General features: G+C 55.4%; 5 protein-coding genes across 5 annotated transcripts; 3 read left to right on the top strand and 2 right to left on the bottom strand.

The window, feature by feature from the left end:
- The first annotated feature begins 147 nt into the window (after positions 1–147).
- KVR01_009909 (uncharacterized protein) lies at positions 148–2,644 on the top strand. The gene is made up of 5 exons (XM_044785130.1): positions 148–318; positions 379–436; positions 493–1,896; positions 2,082–2,275; positions 2,340–2,644. The coding sequence occupies exons 3-5, from the start codon at positions 1,647–1,649 to the stop codon at positions 2,424–2,426; spliced, it is 531 nt and encodes a 176-aa protein (XP_044641157.1). The 5' UTR covers positions 148–318; positions 379–436; positions 493–1,646; the 3' UTR covers positions 2,427–2,644.
- KVR01_009728 (uncharacterized protein) lies at positions 2,627–5,409 on the bottom strand. Its single transcript, XM_044788795.1, has 4 exons — positions 4,640–5,409; positions 4,392–4,578; positions 3,706–4,328; positions 2,627–3,634 (listed from the first exon to the last, which is right to left on the bottom strand). The coding sequence occupies exons 1-4, from the start codon at positions 5,091–5,093 to the stop codon at positions 3,147–3,149; spliced, it is 1,752 nt and encodes a 583-aa protein (XP_044640976.1). The 5' UTR covers positions 5,094–5,409; the 3' UTR covers positions 2,627–3,146.
- A 513-nt stretch (positions 5,410–5,922) lies between these two features.
- KVR01_009663 (1,4-alpha-glucan branching enzyme) lies at positions 5,923–9,649 on the top strand. The gene is made up of 9 exons (XM_044794274.1): positions 5,923–6,495; positions 6,561–6,685; positions 6,761–6,860; positions 6,917–7,032; positions 7,097–7,788; positions 7,858–8,193; positions 8,258–8,818; positions 8,878–8,947; positions 9,009–9,649. The coding sequence occupies exons 1-9, from the start codon at positions 6,408–6,410 to the stop codon at positions 9,042–9,044; spliced, it is 2,124 nt and encodes a 707-aa protein (XP_044640911.1). The 5' UTR covers positions 5,923–6,407; the 3' UTR covers positions 9,045–9,649.
- A 137-nt stretch (positions 9,650–9,786) lies between these two features.
- Positions 9,787–12,056, top strand: KVR01_010099 (F1F0 ATP synthase subunit beta). The gene is made up of 7 exons (XM_044790524.1): positions 9,787–9,880; positions 10,010–10,148; positions 10,241–10,262; positions 10,339–10,424; positions 10,486–10,528; positions 10,582–11,136; positions 11,199–12,056. The coding sequence occupies exons 1-7, from the start codon at positions 9,870–9,872 to the stop codon at positions 11,891–11,893; spliced, it is 1,551 nt and encodes a 516-aa protein (XP_044641347.1). The 5' UTR covers positions 9,787–9,869; the 3' UTR covers positions 11,894–12,056.
- On the bottom strand, positions 12,033–15,687 carry KVR01_009741 (uncharacterized protein). Its single transcript, XM_044785999.1, has 2 exons — positions 13,338–15,687; positions 12,033–13,251 (listed from the first exon to the last, which is right to left on the bottom strand). Exons 1-2 carry the CDS (start codon positions 15,530–15,532, stop codon positions 12,690–12,692), a joined length of 2,757 nt encoding a protein of 918 aa, XP_044640989.1. The 5' UTR covers positions 15,533–15,687; the 3' UTR covers positions 12,033–12,689.
- Between the last annotated feature and the right edge of the window lie 185 nt (positions 15,688–15,872).

The raw sequence follows: 15,872 nt of genomic DNA, 5'->3' as shown, positions 1-15,872 counted from the left end.
TGGGTTTAAGTGGGGTGCTCTGTTACGTGCCTGATAAATCGCAACCCGCAGGGGGGCTGCATAGATTGGTGTATATATACGCAGACCCTGCCGGGCAAGAAATTACATATGTACCTAGGTAATTGCCCATTCTGTCTCCCGAGGCTCCACAAAGCACCTGGGCACTCAAATGATAGAAAGCGCAAACCGTGTGGAGTATTCTATTCACCATTGCACACAAGCTCTTTACTCCTGCTGTCTAAAGCACGGTTGCTCGCAATATGTCTGCTCGTAACCTCACCGCCCTGGGTTTCTCTGTGGGTGTTGGCGTCATTACAGGTTTGTCTGTCTCCTCACAACCATCGGGTTAGGCATGCCGAATGCTGAGGAACCCCGCAGGAGTCTACATATTTAAGCCAACTCTCCAGGAACAACATCTGGCCTGGCGTGATCCTGGGTATGTCGGAGCTTCGTCAGTGCTCATCCCCTGGGCCTCTTATTGACCAGAAGCAGTAAAGGGCAAACAGCAAAAGATGGGCATGGCGTTACTCTGGACCATCAGCACCTGGGAAAGCAGCCACTAGACCGTCCATATCAAGGCCATAGTCAAAATAATTAAGACACAGGCATAAGTCAACGTCTGTATCTTCATGTCTACCGTTTGAACTCGAAGTTCGAGGTGAAGTTGCTCTCGCTGCCTTCCGTGCACAGGGGCTTCTCCATCAAGTCAAGGAAGTCTGGCGCGGCAAAGTGAAGCGATGACTTCTCGCAATTCGAAATCAGCATGGAACGGACACCTCGGCCCTACTCATCAAGGAGGCAGTGAAGAGAGGCAAAGGCGTCCACTGGGTCCAGGCATTGGAGGTCTTGGTAACCCCCCCCCCCCCCAAAAAAAAAAAAAGAAAGAAGAAGAAGAGGATGTGTGTGGTAATGTCCAGATGTTGCCGACAACAGAGATGGATGACGTCCAAGAGTTTCTTCACTTCCGCCCTAGAGTACGTCGTTCTGTGGAAGAACCTCCTGCAGAAGTTACTCACACAGACAATGAGTGGTCGAGCCACAGGGACTCTGTCATGATGTATTGTGATTTTTGACGATGTGGCGGTGATATGGTGTTACATGTGAAAGACAAGCCCACAGGATTCATTGCGGGGCTCGTAAATGCCTACATACAATTCCACATGACATACCGACCTCTGCCCCTGTGGGAATGCAACCTGCTGGAAGGCACCCAATGAATCGCTTGGTGGTACCCGAGCTCTGTTGAAGGATTAAATGTCCTGTTTTCAAGTCTCCGAGAAAAGGTTGACAATGTATTGGGAAGGCAGAGCACCTAGCAGTGTTCTGGAATATGGTAACATCAAGACGGGTTGACCTTCTCACAAGGACTGATTGGTTGTTGGCACTTAGCCAGATACTTATGTAAGCATGACAGCTCTGGGCGGTGGCCTGATTTTGCAGCTTCGGAAGTTTTGACCGTCCCTCGAGGCTAACAGCAGAGCAACGTTTTAACGGTCACGGCCTTGGGCAATCCCATCTCCACTCTTCTCCTGCTACCCTTCCACCAGCTTCTCTGATCTACCCATCCACGACCCTCTGTCGACCGGCCTCGCCTCGCCTCGCCTCGCTCCATCTCCAGCACAGCAAGTCCTCCGCAAGCAATCACAATGATGCGCCTTCCGACATCGTCCGCCCTGCGCGCCACCGTCACCAGGGCTGGCCGCCAGGCCACCACCTCCTCCGCCATGGTCACCCGAGCCGCCGCCTCCACCCACGCAATCTCCAACCCTACCCTGGCCAACATCGAGAAGAGATGGGAGGGCATGCCTCTGCAGGAGCAGGCTGAGCTGTGGATGGCCCTGCGCGACCGCATGAAGGAGAACTGGGGCGACCTGACCCTCCAGGAAAAGAAGGCTGGTGAGTGCCGACACACCATCGTCATTCCTGCGGAACGGCTCGGGCACACCAATAGGGGCCCATAGAGCTGCAGGCGCCTGCCTCGACATCTGTCGGGCTCAATTGGCCTCTCCCCGTCACGTCCAAGCTCTCAATGCGTCTTGAAAATGCTCAACCCGATTGACGCTGACACAAATGCCTCACAGCCTACTGGATCGCTTTCGGCCCTCACGGGCCCCGCGCTCAGCCTCCTGCCGATGAGAACAAGAAGGTTATACTCTACGTCCTCGCAGGTCTCGGTGCATCCCTGACCATCTTCGCTACTATGCGTATGTTCGCCAAGCCCGCACCACACACCATGACGCGCGAGTGGCAGGAGGCTTCCAACGAGTACCTCAAGGTTCGCCAGACTTCAGTACTTCCAAAGGGCGCCTCCCGCATACTGACCTGGGCCAAAATGACAGGAGCAAAAAGCCGATCCCTTCACAGGTATCGCCTCGCCCGACTACAAGGGTCAGGGTCAGGTCCAGTCGCCGCCCGCAAAGGCTTAAGACGCCTAGGCAAGGGATGGAGAAGGTCTTCTCCTTTGTCAGTAGACGAGGCAGAAATGAAATCAGCAGAAAGAGGAATGATGCCATCATTGCCACATGGCCTCACCCCTACGTGCAGAATGATGGTGACAGGAATGAGCCTTGGACTGGCGGCCTGGTTGGATGTGGTGATTTTATACGTGAATGTAAATATGTGTACGAGAATCCCAAAGATCCTTAAACAACACTGGTGCTGCGCCCTTGTCTCCAGCTGGCCTCTTGTCGGGCCCCATTGCTCGTCAGAGCTCCGGGTCAACCCAGCTCGCCTGATTCGTGGCCCAAATCGATGGTGCCGAATGTTCGCTTGTCGAAAGATACAAGCTAGCGAGCGATGCAGCGTTTCTAAACGCACAGGGGTTGCGGAGTCTGGCATTTACCGCCCTTTGTCGAGGCCGCATATTATCCTTCCGTCACAGATTTGGCAACTCACGCAATTGTTGAACATGCCGGTAAGCCAGTCCGTGATTCCACTTGTCCATATCCCAAGGGTTCCTCTATGGTACATTATTCCAGATCAGTCCTGTATGAGGGTATCCCACGAAAGGGAATCCTATAAGAGAAACTCCCATCTGATGGTGCCCACAGCAGAGCGTCATGTACAAGGTTGCCGGAGCAATGCCGTGACGGCAGAGCGGATATCCGAACAGAACTCGTCCCTTGTGAAAACGTTTATGCCATGCGTTACTCGCCGCTTTGCCCTGCCTCTCGGTACTGCTCGAATGTTGATACGGCAGCCTCGTCTACTTCGTGGGGCTCATCCTCTGCCCTTATGCGCCTCTCGACTTCCAGCCACCCGTCTCTCCCCCAGTAACCAGCCTTCTCCCGTCCTTTTACGCAAGCCTCCGTGATGAGCACGTGTTGCACGGGGGCCTCGTACATCGGCTCAGCAAGTACCCTCTCCATTTCCATCTTCAACCCTCTGGCGCCAGTGCCATTCTCGAGGGCTCGCTCGGCAATCGTTAGGAGGGCACGCGTAGTGAAATATAGTTTGGAAGGATAAGTTTCGAATAGGGCTCTATACTGTGCGACAAGTCCATTACGGGGGATTGTCAAGATCCGGAAGAGTTCATCTCGTGACAATGGTGACAATGCGATAATATTATGCAGTCGACCAATGAGTTCCGGGATGAAACCAAAAGCCTGCAGGTCGTCGGGCGTGGTTAGGTCCACTGTAAGGCTCTCTTGTCAGTATCACCGAGTCCTGTGAGGATCATCCCGGCTTCCTCCGCAAAAGACTCACTTGGTGTGAAGGGTGTGCTTCCGGACTCATCCACTGCCGTTGCTAGAGGCTGGTGCGGCAGATGAGAATACATCTCCCGCGGCAGAACCGTTTTGTTGCCTTTTTTTGATGACCGGCCTTCACCAATTTCAGCCCCGAATCCAAGTGACGGTTTCGCCACTCTCGCCAATATGTGCTTTTCCAGGCCAACAAAAGCACCGCAAAATACGAAGAGAATATTCCTCGTGTCGATGGTGAACTGGTCCGTCCTGCCTGAGGGAGGGGGGCTAGGGGGGGCCAAGCCCGAACTGCCAGATCCGTAGTTGCTCGTTATTGGGGCTGCAGATCGCGGGGACTTGTTGTCCTTGACGTTTATTGTGACTTTTGTCCCTTCCACAAGCTTGAGGAGGGCTTGTTGGACACCCTCTCCACCGACGTCGCGGCCATTCGATGTTTCTCTTCGCGCGATTTTGTCGAACTCGTCCAGCACTACAATTCCATTCTCGGTCGCTCTCGTGTCATAGCCCGATTCGATCAGGAGTCTCTCGATACAGCTCTCGACATCTTGGCCAATGTAGCCAGCTTGCGTGAAAGAGTTGCAGTCGCATATCGTGAAGGGGACATTGAGCTTCTTGCTCAGGGTCCTGAGGCGCTTCTCAGTATATCCTGGAGATGGCAGGCGTGAAGGCTAGGGGAAGGAGGCATACTCGAGGATGTAAGTCTTCCCGACACCAGTAGGTCCTATCAGCAGCAGATTGCTCTTGTCTATCCTGGTATGGTGAGGAATACTGGGATCTTCGGGAATGTAGAACTCGGCGGCGGCTTTGGCAGCAGCGTCGACATCCGCGACTTGATGGCTCTTGTGTATGGACTCATAATGACCAGGGAACTCGTCTGGGTATCTGGAATCAGTACGCGGCACATGGAGGGCTGTGGCCGGGCCAAAGTTGCTGACCTTCGACTGGGTGAGGGTCACGATACGGCTCGAGACGGTCCCTCTCTCGCGTGCGGTTTTGGCGCTGCAGCTTCTCTCGCAGTCTATTGTCCTGGTCCAGGTCGTGCCTCCGCCTCCTCAGGTTCTGATAGTGATTGAAGATGGCGGAGCATATGGTCTTTTTGGCCCTTTCTTGGCCAACGACATACTCGTCGACGCGGGTCTTGAGATCGCGGGGGTAGAATTGTGGGACCCCAAATGTCGGGTTCGCGAACATGGGCCCGCGGTCGGGAACAGGTTCGGTGGGGTCATAGGAACTGGTGAAGCCCGAGTTGAAGTTTTGCGGCCGCCTCGCCGAGCGGAACGGCGTGGAGACAGAATAGGCCCGATATCCAGAGCCTGGTGAGGGGGCTTTTCGACGGGCGTGGGACAGTGGCAACAAGTACAATCGCGACCCCCGGGAGGCCATGATCATGTCCGAGAACGGCACAACATGCTAAGAGGAGGAGCCTGTGTCTGGGAGGTCTCGCGGCTCTCGAGGTCACGATGGAGGATCTTGATGAGGTCTCTTGTCTGACAGAAGAACTAGGAGATGGTGGCAACAGCCCAACAGTATGCACGTCGAGGCACTTGGTGGCGGAAGGTCGTGGGGAGGTGGTGTAAGCACGTCTGGGTTCCTACATGCCTACCTAGGTACCTAGGTACTTAGTACCTAGGTGTCTAGGTACAGTACCCACATGCCCACGGAACCTGGGCACCTGGGTGTCTGTGTACCCAGGTATGGGGCAGGGAGGCCATTGGGTAGGCACATACTAGGTCTACAGTAGTAGTGTAATAAGGCAGCTGCTCAAGCTGCTCTCTCTGCCGTTGAAACCGGTGGCGGGGTTAGCCTTACCTAATGATCCTGGGCGCCCGCCTTTTTGCTCGTCCCAACCCCAAGCTCCTCCCCGAGCGTCCCCCTTCTGCCATACGGCGGCTCACAGGGGCTTTTCCGCGTCTGGGGTTCTGGGGCAAAGTCAACCCAGCACACCCCGGCCACTATCAGTGATCCGCTGCCCCCCTCTCTCTCTTCCGCCCCATCACAAGATTGTGGTAGCCTCCTGCCAGACAAACCATCAATAATGTTATGTTGTATGGTACTTGTATCATGTCCGTTGGAGACGCCCAAACGCCGTACATGCCCCAGGCGCCCCGAAACATTGTTGAGGCCATACAGGTGTGGACGGTGTGTATCGGTTGGGCTTGTGCTGTGTTATCAGTGATATCCAGGGGGGTGGAGGTTAACCAACCTGCCATCGTAGCTACGTACCTACCCACCACGGCTAGTAGTACCCCAGATAGGCACGGGGAGGGGCTTTGTATTTACCTGGGTACTGCGGGCAGTGCATCTGGGGCATTTTTTTCGTTGAATTCGTCGCTGCTGCCCGACGTCATACTACATACAAGCGTTCGACACGGAGCTTCATCACGCTACGCTCCTGTCGGCTCCCCTTCCAGGGAGCTCTGCGCATGCTGCTCGGCCAGGCCTCAAGCTCTGCATCACAGGTCATCCAAGGCCCTCCGTCAAATTGCGGCACATAAAAGAGAACCCACCCGCAGCATCTGTTTGGTTGGCTTCCACTGCACTCGGCCTCGACCAATTCCCTTGCCTCCTCGTTCCCCTTTCCATCAACGTGCACCAGCAGCCTCTCAGAGAAAACCGTCCCAGTCGCTTCGCACGCACTTTCGCCCCACCGTTCCCACCCCTTCGTGAAGCTCCTGCGCTTTGCAGGCCGACAACCTCACAATCATGGCCGACACCGCGGAACACGCATCCAACACGTTGGTCCAAAACGGCGGGCAGGCTGCTCCCGGCACCGATCCCACCCAGGAGCTAGGTAGGGACATGTGTGGAGCATTTGGACATGCCACGACTTGGAGCTCATGGCTGACCTGCTCCCAGGCGTCCTGCAGGTTGACCCTTGGCTCTCGCCTTTCCAGGACGTGCTCAAGCGAAGAGTCTCCAGGGCCAGAGACTGGATGAAGAAGATTGATGAGACAGAGGGTGGTCTTTCCAAGTTTACCAAGGTACGTTGTTTCCAGACCCAAAGGATATGCGGCACTCCCAAGGGAACATGTTCTTACTGGTGGCACTACCCTTAGGGTGCTGATGTGTTCGGTCTCAATGTCGACCCAAACAACAGTGTCATCTATCGAGAGTGGGCTCCCAACGCCCAGCAGGCTTTCCTCATAGGGGACTTCAGTATGACCTGCAACCGCGTTCCTCAACCATGGTCGCTCCCTGCTAACGCTGCGTAGACGGTTGGAACCGTGATTCTCACCCCATGAAGAAGAATGCCTTTGGAGTTTTCGAAATTACCATCGCTCCCAACGAGCATGGCCAAGTCGCTATTCCTCACAACTCCAAGATCAAGGTGACCACTCATCACCCAGCCTGTGTATCCCCAACGTGTATAAGCGGCTGACTAGACCCACAAGATCTCAATGGTGCTTCCAGATGGCAGCCGGATCGATCGTCTCCCCGCTTGGATCAAGTATGTCACACAGGATCTCTCGGTATCACCTGCGTACGATGCCAGGTTTTGGAACCCTCCCCAGGAGGAGAAATACGTCTTCAAGTACCCTCGCCCAAAAAAACCTCTCAGTGCTCGTGTGTATGAGGCACATGTCGGCATATCGTCGCCTGAGCTCAGGGTCGCCACGTACAAGGAGTTCACCAAGAACATGCTCCCAAGGATCAAGTCGCTGGGCTACAACGTTATACAACTCATGGCCATCATGGAGCACGCCTACTATGCCAGTTTTGGCTACCAGGTCAACAACTTCTTCGCCGCCAGCAGCAGGTATGGCCCTCCGGAGGACCTCAAGGAGCTGATAGACACTGCCCACAGCATGGGTCTTGTTGTCTTGCTGGATGTGGTCCACAGCCACGCCTCAAAGAACGTGCTCGACGGACTGAACGAATTTGATGGCACCGATCATCAGTACTTCCACGGGGGACCAAGAGGAAAACATGACCAGTGGGACAGTCGACTGTTCAACTATGGGCACCATGAAGTCATGCGTTTCCTCTTGAGCAATCTGCGGTTCTGGATGGACGAGTACCAATTCGACGGCTTTAGATTCGATGGTGTGACAAGCATGCTATATCTCCACCATGGCTTGGGGACGTGAGTTATACTATACCACTCTGGCATGTCTAAAGCCGTGCCCACTTGTACTGACATGATGTTCCATAGTGGGTTTTCGGGCGGCTATCATGAGTACTTTGGCTCAGACGTCGACGAGGAGGCTGTGGTCTATCTCATGCTTGCCAATGAGATGCTCCACGAGCTCTACCCAGAGTGTATCACTGTGGCCGAGGATGTGTCAGGCATGCCAGCTCTGGGCGTGCCACTCTCCTTGGGCGGTGTCGGGTTCGACTACCGTCTTGCCATGGCCGTTCCCGACATGTGGATTAAGATCCTCAAGGAAAAGAAAGACGAGGACTGGGACATGGCCAACATATGCTTCACGCTGACGAACAGGCGACACGGAGAAAAGTGCATTGCTTACTGCGAGAGCCATGACCAAGCGTATGTTTTCAACATCTTTGTTCGCCGCTTCACCGGGCGACATGTTTTGCTGATGCTTCAACAGCCTGGTTGGTGACAAGACCTTGATTTTCCACCTGTGCGACGCGGAGATGTACACAAACATGTCTACGCTCACCCCCCTGACGCCGGTTATTGCTCGAGGAATGGCGCTGCACAAGATGATCCGACTGCTCACAAACTCCCTGGGTGGCGAAGGCTATCTCAATTTTGAAGGCAATGAGTTTGGCCACCCCGAGTGGCTCGACTTCCCTCGTGAAGGCAACCAGAACTCCTTCTGGTACGCCCGACGGCAGCTCAACCTTACCGACGACCACTTGTTGAGATATCAGTTCCTCGACCATTTCGACAGACTCATGAACCTCTGCGAAGCAAAATATGGGTGGTTGCACTCTCCACAGGCGTACATCTCCCTCAAGCACGAGGGAGACAAGGTCGTTGTATTCGAACGTGCTGGTTTGGTCTTTGTGTTCAACTTCCACCCAACAAACAGCTACACCGACTACCGAATTGGCGTCGACGTGGAGGGGACCTACAAGATTGTCCTGAACACGGATGATAAGGACGTAGGGGGTTTCAACTCTATTGATGCCAACACCAGATTCTTGTAAGTCGTGCCTGTCCCAAAAGACCTTGTCTCATGGGCAAGTGTTAATTCAGGCCCAGCACTACTCCAATGGAGTGGAACAACCGTAAGAACTGGACACATGTCTACGTCCCGTCTCGCACAGCCATTGTAAGTTGCCTGGTCGCGTCACAAGACTGGTTCCAGATTGGGGACTGACATTTGCGCACAGGTCCTTGCCCTTGAATCGGCCCCAACAGCGCCATAGTGGCGCAACTGCAAGAAAGCTAGCCGCTTGCCCTCATCAGCTAGTAGCGTCGAGCATGTAACATCTGAAGCGAGTTGAAGCGCCCGTGCCCACACACAGCCTTGTGCAACAGGAGGTGAAAGTCAAGTAGAGAATAGCAAAATTTATCAGTTTCACGTGCATCCTGTCTTCGAAATATACATAAAGTCATAGCCAAAAGCCCTACGCATAGCTTTCCTCATCTTGTGCCCAATTGCCGTACATCTTGTTAACACTGCGGGCGTCTGTGCAGTGAGCGCCCTTGTACAAAGATGCTGTGGCCGCGTAGCAGATAACAGAACAAATATAAATAGTCTTCCATACAGGACGAACTTTTTGCCATCTTATGGACACCATGCTGGTGACCTATAATATCAGGAGAAGGTCGGGATGGACGAGCGCATTAGCAGGGCAGGTAGTCCGTAAGCAGTTTTGGCTGGCCGTCAGGACACCCTGCGTGTAGGTCGTCTATACATGGCGGCCATCAACCAGTCAGTAGCGGCAAAATCGCAGCCTGCGAGCAGTACGCGGGATTGAGGTCAAAAGAAATATCGAGGGAGGGGGGGAGCAGCGCCAGCGAGTTGCCGCTACCAGTTGGGCCGGTTTTGGCGCAGCAGCCCCGGGGTCCGGGGAAGAGGAAACGGCAGACCAGAGCTGCGACGGTCACGTGCAGGAAGGGGTGGAGCAGCTCGGATCTCCAGCTTCTAGCTAAACGACTTTTCCCGCGTCAACTCAATCTTTTCCTCCAGCCTCCCATCACTACCCAACTCCACTCCCATCAGAAGTCGTTCTTAGATATCTGGCAAGATGTTCAAGAGGTTAGCATCTACTCCTTCCCGCAGTCCACGGCGACCCCAGCGGCCAATTGAGCCCAATTGAGCTGCAGGTGGCCTCGGCCGGCTGTTGACGTCGACCCGACCGAGCTGACCAGCTTCCTTTGACCACAGCGGCATCAGGAACTTCGCCCGCGCGAGACCCTCCTTCGCGGCCGCTGCCACCAGGCGCGCCGGTCCCTCTCCTTTCAAGTTCCCCATCACCAGCCGGTTCGCCAGCACCTCCAGCGTCGGCGATGGAAAGATCTACCAGGTACGCTCACCCAGACCCAAGCCCGCGCCAACCTGCGACGCGCCCCGTCCCGCTCCGGCTTCCCGACCAAGGCTAACAAAATACCTCACCAGGTCATCGGCGCCGTCGTCGACGGTCAGTCAACCACCTCACCAGCCTCTGCCCGGGCCTTTTGTTTTGGCGAGAGCGAGTCGCTGATTTCTTTGTGCAGTGAAATTCGACACGGCCAAGCTCCCCCCAATTCTGAACGCCCTCCAGACAGACAACCAGGGTAACAAGCTTGTCCTCGAGGTCTCGGTACGTCGCCGCCGCCTTGGCCAGCTCCCGATGATGCCCCCGAAAGCTAACCCCGCCGCAGCAACATCTCGGTGAGAATGTTGTCCGTTGCATTGCTATGGACGGTAAGTGGCGAGCAGCTCGGCTCCGGCTCTTCTGGTTGCTAACCGAAGCACAGGTACCGAGGGTCTCGTCCGTGGCGCCAAGGCTACCGACACCGGCGCTCCCATCACCATCCCCGTCGGCCCTGCTACCCTGGGCCGTATCATGAACGTCACTGGTGACCCCATCGACGAGCGTGGGCCCATCAAGACCGACAAGTTCCTCCCCATCCACGCCGACCCTCCCGAGTTCACCGAGCAATCCACCACCGCTGAGATTCTGGTCACCGGTATCAAGGTCGTCGATCTCCTTGCCCCCTACGCCCGTGGTGGTAAGATCGGTCTGTTCGGTGGTGCTGGTGTCGGCAAGACCGTCTTTATCCAGGAGTTGATCAACAACATCGCCAAGGCCCACGGTGGTTACTCTGTCTTCACCGGTGTCGGCGAGCGTACCCGTGAGGGCAACGATCTGTACCACGAAATGCAGGAGACCTCCGTCATCCAGCTCGAGGGCGAGTCCAAGGTCGCCCTGGTCTTCGGTCAGATGAACGAGCCCCCAGGAGCCCGTGCCCGTGTCGCCCTGACTGGTCTCACCGTTGCCGAGTACTTCCGTGACCAGGAGGGTCAGGATGGTACGTCATCTCCCACACGCTCCAACGACTGATGCCCGCGCCTAGCTAACACACTGGCACAGTGCTTCTCTTCATTGACAACATCTTCCGCTTCACCCAGGCCGGTTCCGAGGTGTCCGCCCTGCTGGGCCGTATCCCCTCTGCCGTCGGTTACCAGCCCACCCTCGCCATCGACATGGGTGGCATGCAGGAGCGTATCACCACCACCAAGAAGGGTTCCATCACCTCCGTCCAGGCCGTCTACGTCCCTGCTGACGATCTGACTGACCCTGCCCCCGCCACCACCTTCGCTCACTTGGACGCCACCACTGTGCTGTCTCGTGGTATCTCTGAGCTGGGTATCTACCCCGCCGTCGACCCTCTCGACTCCAAGTCCCGTATGCTGGATCCCCGTGTCGTCGGACAGGACCACTACGAGACCGCCACCCGCGTGCAGCAGATCCTCCAAGAGTACAAGTCTCTCCAGGACATCATTGCCATTCTGGGTATGGATGAACTCTCCGAGGCCGACAAGCTCACCGTCGAGCGTGCCCGTAAGATCCAGCGTTTCCTGTCGCAGCCCTTCACCGTCGCCCAGGTCTTCACTGGTATCGAGGGAAAGCTTGTCGACCTGAAGGACACCATCTCATCTTTCAAGGCCATTCTCGGTGGCGAGGGTGATGACCTGCCCGAGGGTGCTTTCTACATGGTTGGCGACTTCGCCTCCGCCCGGGCAAAGGGTGAGCAGATTCTGGCTGATCTGGAGAAGAGCGGTTGAGGAGGCTGTCTCGATGTAGAATAAAGTGGGCACTGCATGGGAGAGTTGGGGCCCGTGTGTAGATGCGCGGATCGAGTTCACGGAAATGTCATCGTAGCTCAATCAATCTTTTCTCCTTTGTGAGCCGTGTATGTGTACAACGACAATCGAAGTAATCAGATCAGTACGGGTTTCAGATGTGGTGTGGTGGTGCGTGGCGGTGTTGACTCAACGAACAGCCACACGGCGTAACGGGTACCGCGGATGGTCTTGCTCGGGAATCAGTCGGCCAACCTGGCGGTGTCCCGTGTTGTGACACTACATCGGCTGACGGAGACCACCACGCTCCAACGTGTGAGCATGGTTCCCACAGAGCAAAGGCTATGCGTGCGCTGGCTTCTGCGCCTGACAAGGGATACCGGCCAGACAGTCTTGTGCAATGGGAACCATTGCGCATAAACTCATCTTAGTATCTTTATACGACGGCATCAACCCTGTCCTGGGCTCAATTCGATTGGCACTGGCTGGGTGGATCAAAAGCATGTCACAAGTGGAAAGAGGAGCCTATGAAAACAGAAGCATGCCCGGGCAGTTCTCCAAAGGAGTTCGGTCCTCTAGATCGCGCTGTCCGTCGAAGCTTCAACGTCCGACGCGCAGCAGCTCGGGCAAATCTTCAACTACCAGATGTAATCGTCCCATTGTTCTTCTTCGGCCAACAGACAGAGCCTCGATCCACAGCAAGTGAGAAGCCAATGTAAAATTCCCTGTACACGAAATCTATCTGGTATATAGGGAATTGCGTCGGTTGCACTGCCCATTATTTTCTAATCACGGCGTCCTCAGACTTGGTGACTTGGGGCACAACCTCGAACCCCATTTGACTTCTCTTCTTCTTCCGCCTGGCATCACCGTATTGTTCATCAAACTTGCGAAGAGCCTTGAGGTTCACCATATCCTCTGAGATAGAGGCACTGATGTCCTTGGACGCCTTATCGAAGTGGGCCTTGGTCAGAACACGCTTCGCTGGGAACTGATAGGCCGCATCCGCCTCCTTGGCCGCGAGTTCTTCCTTGGCTGCCTCCATTGCTGCTGCCACGGCGAGGTTCTTCAAGTCCGACCCGCTGTAGAGTTCTGTATCGGACGCGAGCTGTTCGAGTGACACTGCAGGGTCGAGTTGTTCATCCCTGAGTAGAGATTGGAGGATCGCCAGTCTCGAGTCTTTCAAGGGAAGGTCGAGGAGTATCCTCCTTGGAAGTCGCCTCAGGACAGCCTCATCAAGGTCTTGTGGGGCATTGGTGCTGACTAGAACGAATATCTGCTGCGTGTCCAATGCATTGGTCAGGCCATCCCACTCCCGAAGGAACTGATTAATTGTTTCTCTGTGGATGGGAAGTCAGTGAGTTATCCCGCGCTACAGCCTCTGACAGGGATCTCGTTGATTCCAAGGGAACTCTTGAAAGCCTACCTATATCCGCCTCTGTTAGGTTGACGTCCCCTCGACCCGAGGAGGGAGTCCGCCTCATCAAGGAAGACGACCACAGGTGCTAGCTTCCGAGCGAGCGAGAAAACAGCGCGCACGTTCTTTTCGCTGTTGCCAACCCACATGTCGTTAATAGAAGCTGCGCTAATTTCAAGCATGTTTGCCCCCGAGCCTTTCGCAACAGCTTTAGCCATCATCGTCTTGCCGGTCCCAGGGGGACCATACAACAGGCAGCCGTGGATGCGCTCGCGTGCGAGTACACCATATGAGAATGCCTTGGGGTGCTGGATCGAGAGGGTCGTGAGAGCAACGAGGGACTGACGAACGCCAGATGGCACGATTACCTCATCGAACGTAGTATGAATCTCATCCACGTTGACAATCCCGGAGACGAGCTTCTTTTCCTCGTCGTCGAGATCACCGGGTGGGCCTTTCCGTCGGCCAGGTGAAGAGTCAGCCTCGGGAATAATATTGTTACCAAGGGCTATGAGATCCTGAATCGGGGAGGTTGAATCCAGTGCGGGAGCAGCAGATGACCTTGCAGGGTGGCCAGTCAGGCTAGAGCGTCCCAAATCTACCAGTTTCATTTGTTTGAGGGCTTCGGCAAGCGTCGAGGCATCGAGGACGCCGGTCAATTTTTCCAATCCGATGGCTTGCGTGCAAATTCGATATATCCAGTGGTTTGAGTAGATACCACTAGAAAGCTGGGTGATAAGTTCATAAACAGCTTCGTTTGTGCCGGATTTCGAGTCGTTCAGCCAGGGTGTTATGCGAGCCTGCTCACCTCTGAGGCATTCCAGCATCCAATTGATGTTACTCAGATTGTCCATGACATAGTCCTGCTGCTCCCAAGTCTTGAGCTCTGGCAGCTCGTCCGAGTTGGGCAAGAAAACGATGGGATAGCAGTCACTACTGCTCAACTCTCTGACCTTTGAATGCCACTGCTTGGAGGCATTCTTGTCATTGGAGATAGAGCCGACAATAAGAGCGCTAGATCCGTCTTGCCATAAACGGTCGACGATAGTCCTCAACTTTTCGAGGATCGATGCGCCCTCGGTCGACATCATGAGCTCGACATAGTTATGCACATGCACTATGAGCCGCTCCGGCTTGTCCGATAGGCCGCCCATCCTCCTCTTGGCACCAGCCGAGCCCACGATCTCTTTGAGGACATGGGTCAACTTCAAGTCATCCCAAGTTGCTCGGTCATCTTTGCCTGGCGATAGCAGCTTCACAACGCTGATCCCCTTGACCAAAATATCCTCCGCCTTATCAGCCGTCGATGGCGAGGTGAGGGACCTGCCATTTTCTTCGGCCGCGGCGTAGCCCAACATCGAGATCTGGCTGCGACCAAAATATAAAGTCGACCCAAGGTACGACCCTACGATGCTAGCCAGTCTTGCGGCATCCAGGTGAATGACGTCTGCTCGCAGCTCCGTAGCAACATGGCCGACAAGGTCGTTCGCAACCCGGCTGCCCTTATAATTGTGTACGTACAGGAGCGAGATGGGCCTCCTTTTGGGTTCCTTGGTAGCCCTGATTGGTGGAGGCATGGCATCTAACTCGGCACTGATGGTCGATACCAGCTCGCGGCCAATGGCTCGCTCGACGGACTGGTCCTTTGCTTCTCGGGTGGTGGTAGAAGTGCCGATACCGCCGAGCTCGTGCCCAGGGCTTGACGCGAGGCGCGCAGGTTGAAAGAGTTGCCAAACATCGCCCTGCAGTCGATCGCCTGCTGTATCCTTCGAGTTTGAGGTTTGTACGCGGTCGTCAAGGAACCAGCGGGGAAGGCTGACTGGAGGGAGCCCGCTTGAGGCCGCCGCTGAATTGGTAGCACGTCCTCTGCCGGAGGGCATAGGGGAAAACAGCTGCTGCCTCTTGGTCTCTGTAGGGGTCTCGCTTGTGTCGGATCTGCCTGGTGGTTGCGTCTGTTCGCCATTGTCTCCCTCTTCCTGGCCCTCCTGGCCCTCCTTGCCATCCGGCTTGTCGGGCGCACCGGGGCCGTTGGGCTTGCTGGCCACAAATCGAGCCTGATGAGGATTTAGCCATGCAATAGACGGCCGTGTTAGCCCCGGCAATCCATGCCCCTCATGCTGCAGCGCCGGCGCCCTGACCTTCGCCTGTGCCCGTAGCCATCGTTGCGATGCAGGAAGGCCGGCTCTCGTCCCTACAGCATGCATTCGAACGACTGGAAGGAGGCGTTGACCCCAGTAACCATCTCGAGTCGTCAGACAGGGTCAAGATGAATCGGTCGACGATGACCGAGCTACGAATTCCTCCGGTTGGGTGGTGCTATCGCAGCCGGCGCATTCGTCGATACAGAACCAGGACTGTCGGGTCCGAAGCAGAGCGCTTCTTCCAGTGTCTTTGTCAGCCGCTCGCACGGGCCGGGGCCTACTCCATACCTACCTAGGTACCTAGGTACCTCTATAGGTAGGCACCACCACTAATAACTACATCACAAACACAGCCGCATTCAAAAGACTGTGACAGAGTCCTTCCAGCCTCCTTTCCACACAA

Source organism: Diaporthe batatas (assembly GCF_019321695.1).
Source record: "Diaporthe batatas strain CRI 302-4 chromosome Unknown Contig00012, whole genome shotgun sequence".
Taxonomy (NCBI): domain Eukaryota; kingdom Fungi; phylum Ascomycota; class Sordariomycetes; order Diaporthales; family Diaporthaceae; genus Diaporthe; species Diaporthe batatas.
The sequence above is the reverse complement of the archived record's forward strand: the minus strand, read 5'-3'. Positions and strand labels throughout refer to the sequence as shown.

Bases quoted from the DNA above. Each gene is read 5' to 3' on its own strand.
- KVR01_009728 (XM_044788795.1), bottom strand. From the start codon at position 5,093: ATGATCATGGCCTCCCGGGGGTCGCGATTGTACTTGTTGCCACTGTCC. The intron at 4,329-4,391 runs GTATGCCTCCTT...GAAGCGCCTCAG, and splicing joins GGGAAGACTTACATCCTCGA to GACCCTGAGCAAGAAGCTCA. The intron at 3,635-3,705 runs GTGAGTCTTTTG...AGAGCCTTACAG, and splicing joins AAGCACACCCTTCACACCAA to TGGACCTAACCACGCCCGAC.
- KVR01_009663 (XM_044794274.1), top strand. From the start codon at position 6,408: ATGGCCGACACCGCGGAACACGCATCCAACACGTTGGTCCAAAACGGC. The intron at 6,496-6,560 runs GTAGGGACATGT...ACCTGCTCCCAG, and splicing joins CGATCCCACCCAGGAGCTAG to GCGTCCTGCAGGTTGACCCT. The intron at 7,033-7,096 runs GTGACCACTCAT...TAGACCCACAAG, and splicing joins CTCACAACTCCAAGATCAAG to ATCTCAATGGTGCTTCCAGA.
- KVR01_009741 (XM_044785999.1), bottom strand. From the start codon at position 15,532: ATGCATGCTGTAGGGACGAGAGCCGGCCTTCCTGCATCGCAACGATGG. The intron at 13,252-13,337 runs GTAGGCTTTCAA...TCCCATCCACAG, and splicing joins CCTAACAGAGGCGGATATAG to AGAAACAATTAATCAGTTCC.
- KVR01_009909 (XM_044785130.1), top strand. From the start codon at position 1,647: ATGATGCGCCTTCCGACATCGTCCGCCCTGCGCGCCACCGTCACCAGG. The intron at 1,897-2,081 runs GTGAGTGCCGAC...AATGCCTCACAG, and splicing joins CCTCCAGGAAAAGAAGGCTG to CCTACTGGATCGCTTTCGGC. The intron at 2,276-2,339 runs GTTCGCCAGACT...CCAAAATGACAG, and splicing joins CTTCCAACGAGTACCTCAAG to GAGCAAAAAGCCGATCCCTT.
- KVR01_010099 (XM_044790524.1), top strand. The intron at 10,529-10,581 runs GTAAGTGGCGAG...ACCGAAGCACAG, and splicing joins CCGTTGCATTGCTATGGACG to GTACCGAGGGTCTCGTCCGT. The intron at 11,137-11,198 runs GTACGTCATCTC...ACACTGGCACAG, and splicing joins TGACCAGGAGGGTCAGGATG to TGCTTCTCTTCATTGACAAC.